At 46.6% G+C, this 14,061-nt stretch overlaps 1 protein-coding gene across 1 annotated transcript in view; it reads right to left on the minus strand.

The window, feature by feature from the left end:
- The window catches only part of PLEKHG7 (pleckstrin homology and RhoGEF domain containing G7), a 50,748-nt gene that overhangs the window by 7,625 nt on the left and 29,062 nt on the right, over positions 1-14,061 (minus strand). Inside the window, 8 exon segments of the mRNA XM_087868562.1 lie at positions 3,809-3,902; positions 4,252-4,266; positions 4,268-4,321; positions 4,323-4,369; positions 5,889-6,037; positions 6,039-6,065; positions 11,511-11,573; positions 11,575-11,615. Coding sequence (XP_087724688.1) covers positions 3,809-3,902; positions 4,252-4,266; positions 4,268-4,321; positions 4,323-4,369; positions 5,889-6,037; positions 6,039-6,065; positions 11,511-11,573; positions 11,575-11,615 — 490 coding nt within the window.

Raw genomic sequence — 14,061 nt, forward strand, 5'->3', positions numbered from 1 at the left:
ATTTCATGTGGATCTAAGATAACTCGGGTGGTATTTGCAATGGTTTCAGCTAAGCCTAGGACACATCTATCGACTAATGGAACTTGCGGTGGTTTTGCCTTTTGACTCATCTGGGCGGTCACTGGTAAAGATACACGTGACTAGAGAAAAGGGCATTTTGTTATTGCAGTGAACTGAATTGTGTCTCCTGCCCCCTGAACTCCTATGTCGAAGCCCTAACCTCCAGGGGGGCTGTCTTAGCAGGAGGTAAGTAAGATTAAATGAAGGCGTGAGAGTGGAACCCTGATCCAGTAAGACTGGTGCCGCCGTAAGAGGATACACACGGGGGGACACTGAGAAGGAGGCCATCGGCAAGCTGGGAAGAGAGCCCTCACCAGAAACCTCATCAGCTGGCAGCTCGGTCATGGACTTGCAGTGTCCGGAACTATGAGAAATAAAAGTCTGTTCTTTAAGTGGCCCCATCTGTGGTATGTTATTCTGACAGCTCGCGCTGATTAAGACGGTCAGTAAAGTGATTTCTTTCCCGAGTTTTGCAGTGTGTCTGTACATGTTTAAATATTCGTCATGTAGCTTTATATTTACAAACTTTTCTGATATTACTTTTCATAGTTACTTAAGGCAAATGGGCTTTTATACTTCTCCCTAAGAAGCGGGTAGTAGTAGAAGAGAAATAGTAGTAGAATGAGGAACCCCGGGAAACAAACCGAGGGTTACAGAGGGAGGGGGCAGAGGGATGGGGTAACTGGGTGATGGGTCCTAAGGAGGGCACGTGTGGTGATGAGCCCTGGGTGTTATATACAACTAATGAATCATTGAACACTACATCAGAAAGTAATGATGTATTGTATGTTGGCTAACTGAACATCATAATAAAAAAAATAATGAGGAATCCCCTCCCTATTCTACTCTATCCCTTAGAAATTAGAAGAAGTGGTTAAATGGAAATGATTTCAGAAGAATAGGCAGTCCATTCTGAGGTGGATGTGACAGAAATTTAAAGTAAATATAAGAAAAATCAGTAAATTAATATTTTTCTAGAAGTTCCTTCTCATATACCATAACCCCAGGAAACTGTGTGGCTAAGGTTAAGTCAATAGATAAAATCATAAAGATTCATTTCTATTTCCTCCCCTCTTTTAAGTTTAGAGGAAAGAGTCCATATTTGCATGGCAGAAGGATCACATATTTTATTCAATCTTAAATTGTCCTTGAATATTTTTTTTTCATTGTATTCCATCACTGCTAGAAACTTTCCCGTTTGCAAATCTGGTGCGGCAAAGACTACTTGCTGGTTGCCCTTAAAAACCATTCACCCCTCCTTTGTAGTAATGGAATTTCTGAGTTTTAGTGGCTACATGTCCACCTTCCAACAAGTCCTCCGTCTCGCAGCTTCCCTTGTAGCTAAATATGACCAAGCGACTAAATCTGACCGATGAATATGAATGGAAGTGGGCAACTTCTGGGCCATATCCTTGAACAGCAGAGCTCTGATCTGTCCCCTCTTCCCTTTCCCACCCGCTAGCATGTAGACACCCTGTGACTCACCTTGGACTACGCGGAGAAAGCAATTTCCCAGGGACAGCGGAGCCAGTCTCCCGCCCATGCATCCATGACAAGCACCCCGATCCCACATGACGTGTGAATGCACATCTGACGTGGCTTTTCACCAAGAGATGGTCATGGGCATGTTTACCCAGCTTCCACATGACTTAACATGCTCACACCCGAACCTAAAATTGACTCCCTGATCCCACTCTCTCCCTCACCCTCAGTGTTGCTCAACCAACCTTTCAGGCACATAGATTAGAACACCTGAGGGCGTCTTCGACGCATTTCCTCTTTAGCCATTTTATCAGTCCTCAAGTCCTCCTGCCTTTGCCTTTGAAATGTCTCTCACATTTATTTTTTTCTATTTATGCACATGTCGAACATTTTAGGACAGGCCAGGGCGCCTCACGGTGTTGGGAAGTTGGTAGATAGGGGGAAGGGGCAAATCAAAATTTCTGATCATTCCAGGTGGAGGCCAATCAATTTTGGAGGGAAAGGCAGTTTGAATGCACAGTTTGTTTCACTTCATTACTTTGATTTGGTTTTGTCACAACGTATGATTATTTTTGAAGTGGTAACTAACATCAAAGAGAATTAAAATTGTCATCTTTTCAAATGGAAGTGGGCAGGACGTGGCCCCCAGGTTCAGAACAGTTGAGAAGCCCAGGCCCAGGCTCTTCTCACCTCACCCTGCTTCACTGAAGCGCTTCCGGCTGGTCTCTTGATCTTGGTCCCCTCCTCTGCGCCATTTTGTGCTTTGCTTCTGATAACTCTTTCTTCAACAGCATTTGAAACCTATCACATTCCTGTCCAAGAGCTCAATGACTTCTCGTTGCCAGCAGTTTCCTGGCTGGGTCCCTCAGCTTGGCTTCCAAAGCAGTGGCTGTGATTCTGGAAGCCTCTCAGCTGAGGTGGCCTGGCGTGGGTCCGGTCTCTGCCGTTTAACATGCCAGGTGAACTTGAGCACCATGACAGAACCTCCTTGAGCCTCAGAGTCCTCATCTATACCATGGGATTAAACGTAACTTCTCTGCATAATTTACTGGAAGGAGAAAACGCATGAAGCAGCCCCTCGATGTAAATGCTGGGCAGGTCAATCGTTCCTAGTCGGCGGCTGCCAGGTGGGTATGGTGTCCCAACCCGACATCTTGTGCTATACCTAAAAGCCAGCGGGTCTCAGCAGTGTGTATTCCATAAGGCATTATCGCCCAGCACCGCCCCCCTGCCCCGCTGATCACACTACCGTGAACAGGCAACCCCATGTCCCACGAGGCTTCACGCATAGCGGGTGACCGATCAAGAGTCTGTGCAGAAATGAGTAAGTGAATGACTGCAAATCGTATTCCGGCCTGGCAGCCCTTTCTGATCATGATGGTATTTACTGAGCACTGACTCAGTGCCGGCCATTCTTCCCAGTGCCTATCCATCCATCAGCTTGTTGAATCCGCACGACAAAGGGAGGAAACTGCAGTGTGGCCGGACGGCTGTGAGGGGCCTACGGTCACACGGGCAGAGCAGGCTGGGCCAGGAAGTGAGCCTGGCACTCGCGGTGGGGGAAGCCTCACCCCCCGAACCACCATGCTGCTAGAACTTACATTCTTGGGTGGCTTCTGCCTCCAAGCCTTTCCTCCTGCTCTCCTCTTCATCTGGGATGCCGTCCCTCCCGTCCTTCCGGGGACTTCCATCCTTTCCACGCCCCCAAGCTCACCTGTAGCCCCATAGACCACACAAAGCCCTACTCAGGTCCTCCAGCTTCACAGACTGTCTGCTTTTCTGAGCTTACACTGAAGGTCTGCTCACTCTGGCAGGGCTTCCTGGCTAGAGGGAAAGGACTACGCAGAACAAGTCCTTTTATCCTCTGACGGGCCCTACCTAGACCAGGTGTGTTATGTAACGGGGTCCCAGTGCACACTGGCAGGATGGTCGCCCTGCCCGCTGGAGGAGTAAAGCCATGATGACAACAGGGGACTTCGAGTGTCTACTCTATTCCAGACCATGTGCTAAGCTCTTTGTGTCCATTATTTCATTTGATCAACAGCCTTCTGAAGTAGACATGGTTATCTCATTTCACAGAGAGGAAATGGAGGGTCTGTGGCTTGTTACGTAGTCTGTGTGAGTCCCTCGGAGGCTCTGATTCACAGCCCGCATGGCCTTGACCATAGAGAGGCAAATACAATTCCTCCCACACTTCCCTTCCCAATGACTGGACAAGTTACAAGGTAGCAAAGATGTTGAGTTTTTAAAGGAAGCGGTAATTTACCTGCAAGTGTTAATTTTTCTTCATAGAGAAGGTGTCTGTTGGTTGGTGACAAGATGTTTTCTGCCGTGTGTTCTTTAAAAATATGTTTCAGGCACTTGCAAAGCAAGGGAGAAAGTCACAGAGATATTGTTAGTGATGGAAAGAGGACATATTCCAGGAGCTGGGGCAATGCATTCTGTCTAGAAGGTTTGTGACATTTGGAAGATGGACATGGGAATGGGACAGAATGGAAAACCGCTCAGAAGGGCCATCCCCGAGAATGGCCGAGTAGGTCAGCCTCCCACATACAATGCCACGTGGATGAAGGCTTCGCTTCTTGCTCATAAAACCAGATTTCTTATTCAAGTGTACAGCTGGGGATTTCCTAAGATTAGTGTATTAATTTCCACCTAAATGCCAAACTTCCGGAAAAGGACGTGAGTCCTAATTGATCCTTTGTTTACCTCTGGAATGAAAAACTCTTTTATCCCTATCCCATAGTGGAGGCCACCCTCTAATCTCCTATAGATGTCTACATTTTTTGGAGATTGTCAAGCCACTTCCCTTTCCTTTCAAGATCCCCTGAAAAACAAGACACAATCAATATGTCTTAAATGCATGTGACATTACAGCATAAAATTTAACCAAGATCCACAGTAATCATTTAGAGACACTGACTGCCCTTGGAGCCAAACCATATCTCAGGTCCATTTAACATATTGCTTGCTGTTTAAATGTCCTAGAAAAACTCATTTGAAATCAGCCTCTTGCAGAGAAAAATGAAGCTTAACTGATATAATGCAAATGTATCGTGCATTTTTATTTCAATAATACTAATAAAGCCTTTGGTAGCTTTATCTTATTCCCTAAACTGTACAGTCTTTAATTAGAGGGGAAACAAATCAGATGAACAAGGATAAACATATCTTTTTTGTACTAGTCATAAAACCTTCATCCCCTTCATGATAAGAATGATTATTGCTTTTTGAGAAGAATTCATTTTCTCTTCTGAAGATTTGTATTAATTTTCCAACATTCTAAAATAACATATTACTACCGAGGTTTTGAAATAATTTTTGGAAATATGAGGGCAAGTCATAGACCCATAGAATCACATGGTGCATGGGATTCTTGAGAATTCGTCATCGCTAAGCTCACAGACTTACAGGAAGCCCACAGGAATCTTTTCCCTCAATGATGAGGATCCATATTTTATTGAGAAACCTTCAGAAGAGATGCTGTTGTCTTCCTCACAGACCTATCAAAATGAGTCATAATCTCCAAAGTGACTTTTAAAAACTCTCTCTCTAATTGTTTTTGTCTCGTCCATTAATAAACTCAATTCTAGTTCCTTGGATCATTTTAGATTTTGAACAAAAAATTTAAAAAGAGGAAAGTAACTCCCAACTGAATGGTCATTTGCTTCTGAACTTGCAAAAAAACCCAAAATTATTTCTGTACAGCTGATAATCAATTTGAGTTGTTCCCTTTGGATGCTTCCCAGGAAATCTTGGTTTATGGGCATATGTCATGGCTTTCTTTCTTTGAATTTAATTATACAAAGCTCCACAAATTAACTTAAGTCATCATAGGGCTTGCTTAGTTCCTATTCCCAAATTTCGGTTCTCAAGATTGCAATTGGCATCATTTTAGATTGGCCCTGGATTTCAGTGACCTAAAAAAAAAAAAAAGATGAATGGTGATTTATCCTCCGGAAAGGCTCCCCGTGGTGTTTGCCCCCATTTGCTTTGTGTGTGGGTTCAGTATGGACGTTAAACAAAGTGCCTTCGATCATCTGGGAAGTAGGTCTTTTCCTGCCTGAACTCACTTCTGAACGCCTTGGAGACAGAGCCACGTCCCGCACACCCTTGGTGTTAGGGTTCTCACAGGGTCGGCCAGGATGTGACTGGAGCCCACTGTTTTGTGTGCTTGATTTACAATGCACTCAAACTCGAATCCATGTTTCTGAGAGCCATGACCTCAAGTTAATGGAATTACCTTCTAGAATGGAAACCCCAGGGGTTCCCAGCAGCCACAGGGCCCTCCATCTCTTTGAGTAAGCTTACACTGGAGCTCTGGGCCACCTATCTGAGGGACTCACTGAGTGACTTCACCTTTTCCTTGATGGCACAGATCATGATTTTCTGTGCAGAGTCTCTACTCCGTTTCCAGATATTCTTTAGTAACAAGGGCTACCAAGTCAGCTCGGGCAGTGGAGCCACTCCCAGCTCAGGCAGGTGCAGCCGTCGCCCTGTTCGTTTGCTCACACCACTGCAGAAGACAGCGCAGACGTTATCAGAATATCGCTTCTCCTCCCAAGGCATTGAGAAGCCTGGACACAAGAAACTCTTAGAGATTTTGTTCAGTAATTACATGACATACCTGTGAGCTTGCTGGGATGGGTTATAAGCCATGGCCTACACTTTGGTTTTGAAAATTCCATAGTAAACCGTCTTTAGCAAGCATCTATCTACCAGTGTCAAATTCAGGGTTGGAAATGGGGTCCTTAAACATGGTTAAGAAGTATCATTGAATATTACAGACTGACATTGTCACTTTCCAATTAAAGAAATGAAAGAATCCTCGTTGGGCTGTCTTGCCTTCCTAGTAATGGTGACAAAGGCAGAGGTCATCAGCCTCCATGTGACACCACCACCCAATCCTCCTAAACAGGAAAATGTACCAAGATTTTGAGGCATAGGAAAGGTTTGAAATCTGTGAAGTCTCCTGGAGAATGCACGTCCATCAGCGGCAGTGATGAGATGTATGAATAGAAACACTCCAGCTTTGTTCACTCTTCCCACTTGAGTTTAGATTTGCCCATTCGCTTCTTCCTTCTCCCTGGCCCTTGGGGGAGATTTCTGGTTTCACCAGCTCAGCTCCCATCCTTATTGTGATTTACAGTTAGGAGAACTGAGAATGCACACTGAAGAGTGGAAGGGAAAGGAAGGACTTTTGCTCCTTGGGGCAGCTCCTGGAGTCTCTTTTGTTGCCGAGAATCAGGGAAAAGAAGAGAAAATGAAAACACAAGTCAAAGAGGCTAAATTGATCTCCATGATACAGAGCGGAGAGTGGGGAGGGGAGGGATAAAGACAAAGACAATTTTCGGGGCACCTGGATGGCTCAGTTGTTAAGCGTCTGCCTTCAGCTCAGGTCGTGATCCCTGCATTCGGGATTGAGCCCCACATCAGGCTCCCTGCTCAGCGGGAAGGCTGCTTCTCCCTCCCCCACCCCCCCAGCTTGTGTTCCCTCTCTCGCTGCCTCTCTCTCTGTAAAATAAATAAATAAAATCTTAAAAAAAAGAGATAAAGACAATTTTCAATAGAGAGAGATTGGATCAAGAGGCATTGCAGGGGGTGTGGGCCCTGGGGAGACAGGAAAGGAATCTTAGTAAGTACTGCTATGGGTTATACACTGGATTTCCATAAAAGGTATTTGAGAAACACAAGAAAACATGAGAATAGCTCTTCCATTTGTTTCATCAGCTGGATTGTTTCTTTGAATGTGACACTGTCTTGAAGGGAGGGGCCCTGGCCTTTGGTGACACAGGACGCATGGAACCAAGTCTCTGGCTACAATGCAGACAGGTGCCATCAAGAAGGGGGTGTGTTCTCTTCCTCTTCCCTTCTCCCACTTCCTCATACCTGAGTTGAGGTGTAAAAGAGTCCTACCCTTAACTAAATATTTTTCCTGCTGTAGGCTATCACCTCTTTTCCACTCTCATGCTCAGTCTAGGTCTAGGTTAAATCCTTTGTCTCATGGCCCTGAAGTGAGGACCGAGTGGACCAAGGCATGCGGTAGGGGCTGCCCTGCTTCCCCAAACGTAGCTGCGTCCATCTTCATGCCCAGATGTCAGCCCTTGCATTTTGGAGATCTGGATACAATGGGCTCATTGGCCCAGGGAAGTCCAAAGCCCTTCTGTAGATATCTACACACTTGCGGAGGGACACTGAGATACCAACGGCTTTCTCTGGCCCCTGGACTCCTGTTGGTATCCATACTGCTTCTTTCTTGAACAGCATGGGCCAAATGCCAAGTTAAGTTCCTTGGTTGGTTTCCTATGTTGGTTTCCACTGTAAACCCACTCATGCCAAACATTTTTGGAATTATGAATTATTATTTAACATTTATTTTACTGAAGATTTTGGATCGTGGAGAGGGGGTTAAATACACAGCCCACAGCCCCTGACCATTTTTCTGGTTCCATTCTCTTCTCTGAACAGAGAGCTCTTTCTCTTACCCCTGAACTTTCCCCCCTTTCTCTCCCAGCCTCATGCTTAGCAATTTGCGCTCGTCTTTCAGAGTTTGACCATGTCTGTGGGGTTCTCGTCCGCCCACACTAGCAGTTTTATCAAAGTTATTTCTTCTGAAAACATTCAGGGCTCATTCCTCACAGGATTCTGCCAGACACAACCATTTCCGCTTCCCCAAAGATAGATGGCAGGTCTTGAAAGTGAGCACATGGGTGTGGGCTGGCTGGAGCTCTAGGAGCCAGGCTTCAAGGCCTGCTGAGGGACCACCTACCCTTCTCTGTATCCCAGATTCCTCTTTTGGAAAATGGTGGAATGTACTAGGTCACTTCCAAGTTCTCATCCAGCTCAAAACGGCTGTGGTTCTCATCAAGGCTGGAAAGGGTGGAGAAGGAAGCAGGAACTGCAGGTGCAGAAAGGCTAGGGGTGGAACCAGTGGAAAGAAGAGGCATGCAGCGAGGTGGGGGGGCTTTCGTCTGTGGCCTTCATGGCCGATTCCCATGCTGACTCACTGGCAGCTGCTTTCCACCAGGGGTGCCTGGGAGCTCCAGTCACGGATTTCCTCAAAGCACAGCCCTGGGCCATTGCCCCAGATTCCCACGCTTCGGGGCACAGCTCGGGCTGCCAGCACCCACTGGTATTCAGGATGAGTAAAAAAACATCCGATACCCGCCCAGATAACAATCAGGCAAGAAGCATCAGTGGTAAACAATTCAGTCAAAGATTCAGGTAGGGATAATTGGAAGCTTTTAAAGTTTTGAAAGACCTCAAAAAAGAGAAGGAAGATATTTGACGATTCTGAAAGCAGCTGTAAGTTTTTCTTTCATCCCCCTATTGGCTTTATTTTTTTAGGTGCATTAGGGAAGGAAAGAAAGATGGGCCATCTCTGTCAAGAAAGATGGGCATAAAAGGCCTTTTCAGGGCTGAGTCTAGATCGATGGGGCCTGCTTTTGTTTTATAATAAGTATCCAATGTGTTTAGGGGAACAGTGAAAGGAATTCAGGGCCCCAGACAAAAACATGCTTGTTGTAAATCCGTCTTGGGGGGACACAGCACTGGGCTGGGCAGCCGGCATCTGTGGGATCTGGGGAAACCGTCCGCTCCCTGCGCCTCGCGGAGAACAAGAGCGTCTACCCTGTCAGGTTGCTGAAGGGTTTGGATGAGCTCGTCTACACGAAGTGCCCAGAACAGTGTCTGGCGTTTCTCGAACACAGTCTGGTAGGAAGAGCGCTCAGCCCTTGTTGAGCTGAAGCCCGCGAGCAGACCTCGCAGTCAGCGCCCCGTCTCTTTCCCTGCCTCGCCCGAGCTGCCTACGAAAGAGCAGAGAGAAGTCGACTCCCACCCGTGTTCGCCCGCGCAACACAGACACGCTCCCGCAGGCCCAGCCCCCAGCTACGCGGCCACGTTCATCCCGGTGACGTCACCGCGCAGCTCCGGCCGCCGCAGCACGACCCAGACTCCCCTCTGCAGCCACGCTGTGCAGACAGGAGAAGGAGAACGTGCTCAGACAGGGCTGGGTTCGAACCCCTCCTGCCTCCGCCCTGAACGACCGTACCTTCCAGCAAGTTGCCTAATTTGTCTAAGCTCCTGGAAACTGAGGGGCTCGTGTCAGATCCACAGGGGGCTTGTAGAGACAAAGACACCAGCAGGCAGTGCCGGGCCATCGCCAGGGCTCGAGAAGGAGTCATCTTTTCACCTTTATTATTACCATTATGTATTATTATTATGTATTATATTTTTATTGTTATTATGTATTAGAATTATATTTTGTATGTCATTATTATGTATAATAATTATTATTTATAATTACATTATGTATTATTATGCATTATAATTATTCCATGTTATACGCATTATGTGCATAATCATATTTATTGTATATTTTCATAATATTATTAACTATCGGTGATGATGCTTTTGTTCTGCACGATGGGCCTGTGGAGGGCAGGCGCACCTCCCTTCCTCCAGAGCCGCCCCCTGATTCCTCAGCTTTGTCTCATGATGCTAACAGCTCCCCAACAAAGGGAAATTGACCCGAAGACTTAGAAATAGTTCTGGTATGAAGAGCATTGGATTTTTTTTTTCCCCCTGAAGACCTTTATCCAGGTTCTTTTTGGCCACCTACTGGCCATATGACCTTGTAAAGTCACAGAATCTTTCTGAGCCTCAGGGACATATGGGGACAACATAATCACCTTCATAGTGTGTGCTAAGGATTAAAAGAGATGTTTGAGCCAGTGCCTGGTAAAGCGCGATGCATCGTAAAAGTATTGTATATGATATTACAACCTCGCACCCCCTGGTTCTTTTCCCTAAGTAGCCCCGGTGCTGTACATATTTCACAACTATAAACCAGTTGATATGGGGGTTTCCACAGTTATTTGAAAGCAGTGGCTGAGCTTGGTTGAATTCACCTCTGCCTTAGCTTGGAAGGGAGAGCAGTGGACCTAGATCCTCTCCAGTTTGGGGGCCTGGCCAGGAGTCCAGTCCAGCTTCCAGGGAAAACTTTTGCAACAGCATTATTCATTCATTTGGGAATCTAATGAGCTTTCAGTTTGAGTAGCAAACTAAACCGGCTGAAAGGCCAAAGCTACAAAAATGGAGCCAAGTCTCTTCCCATAGATCATTCCTCTTTTCTCGGCCCGCCACACCCAGGCTTCCCGGCACCCCGGGCAAAGGCGCAGGGATTCACGGCGAAGTGTTTGGGAACCATGGCAGCCTTCCCTCCATGCCTCTGAGGTGATGCTCTGGCAGGGCCTTCTTGCCGCTGCAGGGAAGAGCTGGTTTTCTGGAACGGCTGGGACCATTTCCTCTGGATCCTACAGAAGGGCTCTGGTGTGACGCTGAAAAGGCACAGTTCAGACTAAAGAAACACCAAAAGTTGGCGGTGGGGGTCGAAGGAACTAGGGAAGTCAGGGAAAGTTCTTTCCAGTTTTTCTTATTAGCAAATGCTGAAGTGCCCCCAGCAGAAATTCCTAGTGGTTCTGAGGCTTTGGGACCCATAGTCGCCATGTTGTCCAACTCCAGGGGCAGCATTTACTTTGGGCCCCCATTCCCATGGACTACAGTGTAAATGGGGCTCCAGGCTTGTGTGCAATAGGATTTTCCTGGGACCAAATCCTACAAAAGCCAAACTTCTGGTCACAAACAAAACCTCGGTTCTTGTTCTATTTTCTCCTTACAACGTGCCAATTTTGTCCACAAACAAACCAGTGAACAAATCAAGCATTTTTAAGCCCTACCCAAATTTCAGGAAAGATGATCTAATGTTTCCAGATGTGCACCATTTAAAATTCCTAAGTGTGCAGTGGACCATGTATTTATGGGGAAAGCAGCTTTGTAGTTAAAATGTATTGTTGATCATTTATTTTTCTTCTTGCCCGTTTATTTGGGGTTTCATAATTCCTAGTACCTGTTATGTCCAAAGAGTCTTAGGGAAAAAATATAAAACAAAATGGTGCTTTCCTTAGAAATGAATTCCTGAGTCATCTCTTTGCCTCAGGCTCTCAAGATGAAAGACAGCAGCGAGGAATTCGGGCAACAGGTCTGGGGCTCTCACAGACTCCCCCTCGGAAGGCCTGCAGGAGGAGCAGAGAAGGACACTCATGGCACAGACATTCTCTTTCTCATCACCTTTACCATTAGCCCGGACAGCGGAAAAGGGAAAGTGCCCATTGTCAGCAGGAGCTGTGACGGTGTGGATGGAAGCAGGTCCTCACGATAAACATTTGTAAAACAAAAACGGTATTTCCATCATAAACAGGTAACTCCTCAAAAAACCAACCTCCCCCCCATCCCTCACACTTAAAGAAAGTTCTACTTGGGACATCTTAGTTTAATTCACCCTTTACTTCTGTTTATGCTTTGTTGAGTCCTACGCCCCTGCATGGGTCCTGACCACAAACATTGCCTTTGATTTCAGGGCTCGTGCTGGTTGGTGTTAAGCCGGGGATGGCAGTCCGTGATTAAAGTAGCAACATGGAACTCCTCATCAGATAGCCCCCCAAATTATCCATAAACTTAATTCTCCTGCTGGCTTCTAAAAATACAGCCTTAAATTTGGGGCGCCTCATTGCACCTGTAGAAAATCTGACGGAGAGCTCCATGTTGTAATTTTAACCTTGCCAAACTTTAATCTGGTCTTAAACCTGCTACAATGACTTCACATGTATAAGGCATCTCGAGTTTATTTTAGAAGAAGGCAGATGGCCAGTCCACGCGCACACGCTCGCGTACGCACACAACGGGCCATCGGCTCAGGCAAGCGGTTCTGGGAGGGACAGTTACTCTTCTCTTGTCGCCAATGCTTCTTCCTCCTTACTGACAGACACTCTTCAGGATTCCATAGCACCGACCAGGCTGCTGAACCTACGTGCTCCTTGATAGAGTTATTGATTAAAATAACGAGTAATGGGTCCCATCAAGGGTTAGGGAACGAGAGAAGGCAGGCCCACGTGCTTCCTGCTAGCATGACCACTACGGTGCGCAGAGAAAGCAGATCCAGGCTAAAAGGCCGCTAAAGGAAGGGACAGCAGTGAGGACAGAGATAACAAAAGCCCAGAAAATGATTTTGTGGTAAGACCTCAGAGGACAAGACGCCATGGGGAGAAAGGTCACGTTTCAGCTTCAGCAAGAAGTAATTTGAAAGACGATGATGCGAGTTTCTTGTCAAGCAGCGGGCTTTGATCTCTGGGCAGGAGGGACTTGGAGATAGCGAGCAGGCCTTCTCAGAGGGCACTGAGCTGCCTCACAAATGCCGTGTCCAAGAGGCATCTGTTAAGACCATGAAGAGTCAGGCTTGGAAATCCAGTTCCACGACCCACTAGCTCTGTGACCTTGGCCGATGACCTGACCTCTCCGAGCCTCCTTCTCCTCAGTGACTGTCACAGATGGCTCACGTGTGAGTAACACGTGCCCCAGGCTTCCCCCGGGGAGCTTCTTCGGAGGCGCCTTGGTGTTCCTGTTCATCCAGCTCCCCTTCCTGGGGAGGATTACGGGTCCCCACTCCACTGAGGGTGAGCTTGGCCATGGGACTTTCTTAGACCTTTGAAGTGTGAACAGCCATGCCAGGGGTTGCCTCAGGCAGAAGCTTGAAGAGTCAGAGAGACCTGCGCTCTGCCCTGATCTCTTCTGTCTTTGCCATGAAGACCCGTAACGTTCCAGGTGGTGGCTGCCCCCTCAGCATGGGTCCCAGCGAGGACACCAAGCCACGGAGATTTGGGGGTTGTTATTGTGGTACAAAAACGAATTTAACCTGATTGATATAGGACCACTTAAATTTAGGAAAAGCTTTTATAACTCATCTTTGCCCATTTGTAACATAATATGAAGCATTCCCATGTGGGTTATAGTATAGACTTTGAGGAAAGAGTCTATTAACGCCCCGTGCTTTAGCAGGCTGCAAGCGTGTGTTCTTATGCTATGGTCTGAATATTTGTGTCCCCTCAAATTCATATGTTAAACACTAACCCCTAGTGTGACAGTATTCAGAGGTGGGCCCTTGGGAGACTAGGTCATGAGGATGGAGGCCTTGTGAATGGGGTCAGTGCCTTTATAAAAGATGCCCCAGAGAGATGTCTGGCTCCTGCTGCCATGTGAGGATACAATGTTAAGGGGACCAGAAGAGGACCTTCACCTGACCGTGCTGGCACCCTAATCTGACTTCCACCTTCTGGAACGATGAGGAATACATTTCTGTTGTGTAAAAGCTGCCCACTCGGTGATGTTAGAGCAGCCTGAGATGAATGCAACGTACGTGTTTTGATGAGAAGTTGACGTTTCTCCAGACTATTTACTAAAAACTGAATTTAAATATATTCTGAAGGATTGAGAGCTCCTGAGATTTTATCTAATTCCCAACACTACATTCTTTCCCTTGTTTTTCAAAGCATTTCTTATTCAAGTCTGTTTTCAAAGTTTACCAAAGGTCTCCTTACTTTCACCTAATTTCATGCTTGTTTCACCTTGTTAAATACTCCTTCGTCTCTCTCCTTGCGCGCCGTTGCCTCCCAAAGAATTTCCTGT

This window comes from Ursus americanus, chromosome 17 (genome assembly GCF_024610735.1).
Source record: "Ursus americanus isolate L20-20 chromosome 17, mUrsAme1.1.p, whole genome shotgun sequence".
NCBI classification, from domain to species: domain Eukaryota; kingdom Metazoa; phylum Chordata; class Mammalia; order Carnivora; family Ursidae; genus Ursus; species Ursus americanus.